The sequence below is a fragment of the Triticum aestivum genome, chromosome 1A (genome assembly GCF_018294505.1).
Source record: "Triticum aestivum cultivar Chinese Spring chromosome 1A, IWGSC CS RefSeq v2.1, whole genome shotgun sequence".
NCBI classification, from domain to species: Eukaryota; Viridiplantae; Streptophyta; class Magnoliopsida; order Poales; family Poaceae; genus Triticum; species Triticum aestivum.
The window spans coordinates 462,764,357-462,768,247 of NC_057794.1; the positions used below are offsets into that span (position 1 = coordinate 462,764,357).

Below are 3,891 nucleotides of genomic sequence, written 5' to 3' on the forward strand. Positions count from 1 at the left end.
CTTAGTTGCCAGCCACCAGCCTTCTATAGCCGCAGTACAAGTTTTGCATGAAGTATTTTGGCTCGTCGTCATGGCTGGATGCAACCTCGAGCTCACGTGGAAGTAGTGGCCGACATTTCCCTTTTTTTTTAGCAAAGGCTATGTGACATTGACTTGTTCTGCCGTACGAGGACAGTGATGCCGTTTCTATCATGCAAGGGGCAACTTTTTCTATCACGCAAGGGCCAAGTTCTGTGCGTACAAATAGAGCGTGAAAGCTGTGTGTTTACACCTGCAGTAACTTGCGCCCGTGCAATCTGCAGTGCAGAGTATGCAGCGGGAGGTCCTGAAGCTCCCACGCTATGTTTTTTCTCGCTGGTGAACACTTTTACCAATTGAAGACCGTGTTCTGGTTTAAGAACATGGAAGATCATTTGATTTGCTGCAAAGGGAGTCGTATGCCTATTTTTCTTGTCGGTGACTTGGCTTTAGTAAGGTTTGTCCCTTTGTTATCGATTTTGAAATAGAGAGACACATTAACAAAATCAAGTAAAACACATGTAACTTGTAAAATGCTGCTACTAATCTGAACTTGAAAAAATTAGACCTACCAAGACTAACCCTTAGTGACCCCCCCCCCCCCAAAAAAAAAGACCAGGCCTTGGTAGTTTAGTTTATAGAAGAAACACATGAGCCACACAGTGCTAAGTCCAGGACTCGAACACGGGTGGGCAGCGAGCACGCCCGTGCTGCTAAACACTCATGCGACGCTTGGTTCTCCTAATTTGAACTTGATACACAAAGTTACAAGGCATGTGTATCCTTTTAGCGCATTATTTCTCTACCATGGCGCGCCTACCTATATACCTTCACAGTCCATATTAATCTTATAAAATGCTACCTTGGGGGGAAACCCTAGATCGGATGATCAGATGACGGCGGCGCTCTGGTGTCGTTTCTCCCTTGGGGGCGTCATTCTTGGAGGTACACACATGGTCGAGGGACCAGAGGACAGATTCTTTGGTGGAGCGGTGATTCATTCTACACACTGGTGGCGACGGATCTTGATGGTGTGGCGTAGTGCAGATTCGGAGTTTGCTGTGGGAGGATGGACTCGCGTAGGAGGACGACGCTGTCGGGCGTCGTGGTGGCGTCGATGACAGAGAGACCTGGCATGGTACATGCAACAATACAGCTCTGAAGATGGATTGGTGGCAGGTCGCTGCGGCGGCCTCATACCCGGCAGGCGTCCTGATTGAGGAGTGCGCTGGACTGGTAGGTGCCCCATACCCGGGAGGCGTCCTGGTTGGGACCTCAGGTCTTAGATGTTTAGGTTTGGCTGCGATGTTTGTTTGGTATTAGGCTCAGACTATCCGCGCCCCTTCATCAATTGGATAGGTGTAGCAATAGTTGTTGCTTAGACGATGGTTTTAGTTTTGCTGTTGTTTGGCTTTGTAAGGTCTTGTGAGAATAATTAATAAAGTGACCGTATGCATCGCCCAGATGTAGAGGTCGGGGGTCATCCTCCTTTTCTAAAAAAAGGTAAAGGGTGAGTAAAGTGGCGGTGGTAGATATGTGAAGATAGTAGCCTTGCAGACCTTATGTGTATTGGAAAGGGAATTGTTCATGTCAAACGAAATCGAGGTAAATCTATAAGGTGATAAGGAACTTTTTTTAACATTATTAAGGCAGCTCTTTATTCATGTCACAGAGTCATTACATACAGTGTCCTGGATGCGACCAGGAGTAATATCACGGATGAGAGAGTAAGAACAAAGCTCACTCCTCCTAGACTTCCTAATCCCAAGCCATAGAACCAAAGTCAAAATATTTCAAATAAGAAAAGGTAAATTTCTTAATAATGTACAGACACGTATTTCATATTTACCCTGTCACACCTATTAGTCCAATAGCAGTGATCCGCCTCGTTTTTGTTGGCCACCTATTAGATCCAAAGAAGCATAGGCCAGTTGTGAGATAGTATGTAGTATAACGAGTCTATTTATGAGGTAATTTTTTTGGTGAATAATGAAAATGTGCTAGCTTTTGAAGTAAGAAAACTTTATGATTATATGTAGGTTATTAATGAAATGTGTTTGTGGTACTTAGGTTGATTGAGGTTTTCTTTTGTCTAAGTCGATGATGCTAGCGGTCCAATGTAATCTCAATACACTTATCCATGCATGACACATAGGAAAGCTCAATGCGTTGACTTAGACATTAAAGAATCTCAAAAAACTTATAATCAGCAGCACACTTAAGCTTTACATGTATCCATTTGGTCCAGTTTTGTCCTATACTCAAGGAGGCGAGAGGTGGTGCATCAGCTATGTGCAAGATACATTTGACGATCGTGTTCCCAGAGTTCTTCACAAAATATAGATGGAGATGTTTTTGAAAGGTTATAGATGAAGACGTAACAATGAGCTAGGCCTGGATTTGGCCTACAAGTCTAATGATTGCCAATTTGCATGTTCATTGAACATGTGGAAAAATATGTGTATAGTGGTGCACGTTGTGTGTCGAACTTTATCATCCCATTCACCCAGTTGATGGCACGCTGACATGGTAGATTGGCAAGTAAGGCGCAAAATCTGCGCCTATAAATAGAGGTGCTACTAACTCTGGCCAACAACAACGATTACAACATAGTATTCCACTCACAACCTAAAGAGATAAGTGAGAGATATTTGCTCGAAAACCTTAAAATCAACCATGAAGAACACCAAGCTCGTGGCGATCCTTGTCCTCCAGGCCATCCTGGTCATGGGAATCCTCACACACGTGAATGGTTCGTAGTTGTTCATGCTTCTTTATTCTATTTGTTTCCTTAAAAAAGTTTGATTGCCTTTTTGCAATTCCATTGATGTCTTATATATCTTATAAGTGATTACTAACATGATACCATGCTATGCTTGCGTGCAGCCAACTACTTTCCCAAGTGTTGTGACAAATGCAGGTCATTCTCGGGGGTTGATGTATGTGACGACGCGCATCCTCAATGCCCCAAGGGCTGCTCCACATGCCGCGTGGTGCAGACAGGCCGTGTCAAGATGTTCCGGTGTGCCCACATGCGCTCCACCATCAATGGCACATGCGGCCCACGTTGCAAAAAGAACTAACCGGTTCAACTCAGGCCACAAGGCTTGTTCCGCCTATAATAAAAGCTCATATAAGAAGAGCATTGTCATCGTGTTTATGCGTACATGTGGCCTCACAATGCACGCTGAGAATGCATGTACTATTGTCGGTCGTCGTCGTTGTTATTGTTTCTATTTACCTCTTCGAGACTAAGATGTTGTTGTCCGCCGATCAGGTGCTCGTTCTATCCTCCATGAATAAAATTAATTGTGTGCCTCCGTTTAAAGAGCATTTGTTCATGTCACACAAATTTTGCAAGCAACTAGTGTCTAAATATCGGTTTGCTTTTATACATAGTAAATAACTCGTATCATCCTGCTCTTCTATCATTTCTTTGCCAGAATTCAAACACTATATCTGCTAAACCGTTATTAACATTCAGAGTGCTGAGGCTATATGTGGCTCTATCTTCATATTCTGCACATGTATATGAAATGATAATTTCATTGGATCTACTTTCGTCTACACAAATGGAAATACGGAAGAAACACAACATAGTTGTTCACGTGTACCGCCCTTAAACTGGTGCGAGAACCATCTCTGTCGCTCCCCCGCTCTCACTCTCATACATCCAAGAACGGGCATCCTCGTCAATGGACAACAACAGTGACAAGAAGCTTGACGAGGTACGTCGGTGGTGACCATCCACTACAGATCCGACGCTGAGAGGTAGGGTGTGGACATCGATGATGTGTCTATAAATCGCTTTCCTTGGGTAGATGTCATCGCGTGAACATATTGTGTAATCTTGTTAATATGGATGCAAGACAT

The 3,891-nt window shown here is 43.8% G+C and overlaps 1 protein-coding gene across 1 annotated transcript; it reads left to right on the plus strand.

Moving 5' to 3' along the window:
• Positions 1 to 2,599: 2,599 nt before the first annotated feature.
• On the plus strand, positions 2,600 to 3,346 carry LOC123148100 (Bowman-Birk type proteinase inhibitor B6-like). The gene is made up of 2 exons (XM_044567490.1): positions 2,600 to 2,770; positions 2,905 to 3,346. Exons 1-2 carry the CDS (start codon positions 2,695 to 2,697, stop codon positions 3,099 to 3,101), a joined length of 273 nt encoding a protein of 90 aa, XP_044423425.1. The 5' UTR covers positions 2,600 to 2,694; the 3' UTR covers positions 3,102 to 3,346.
• Positions 3,347 to 3,891: the final 545 nt, after the last annotated feature.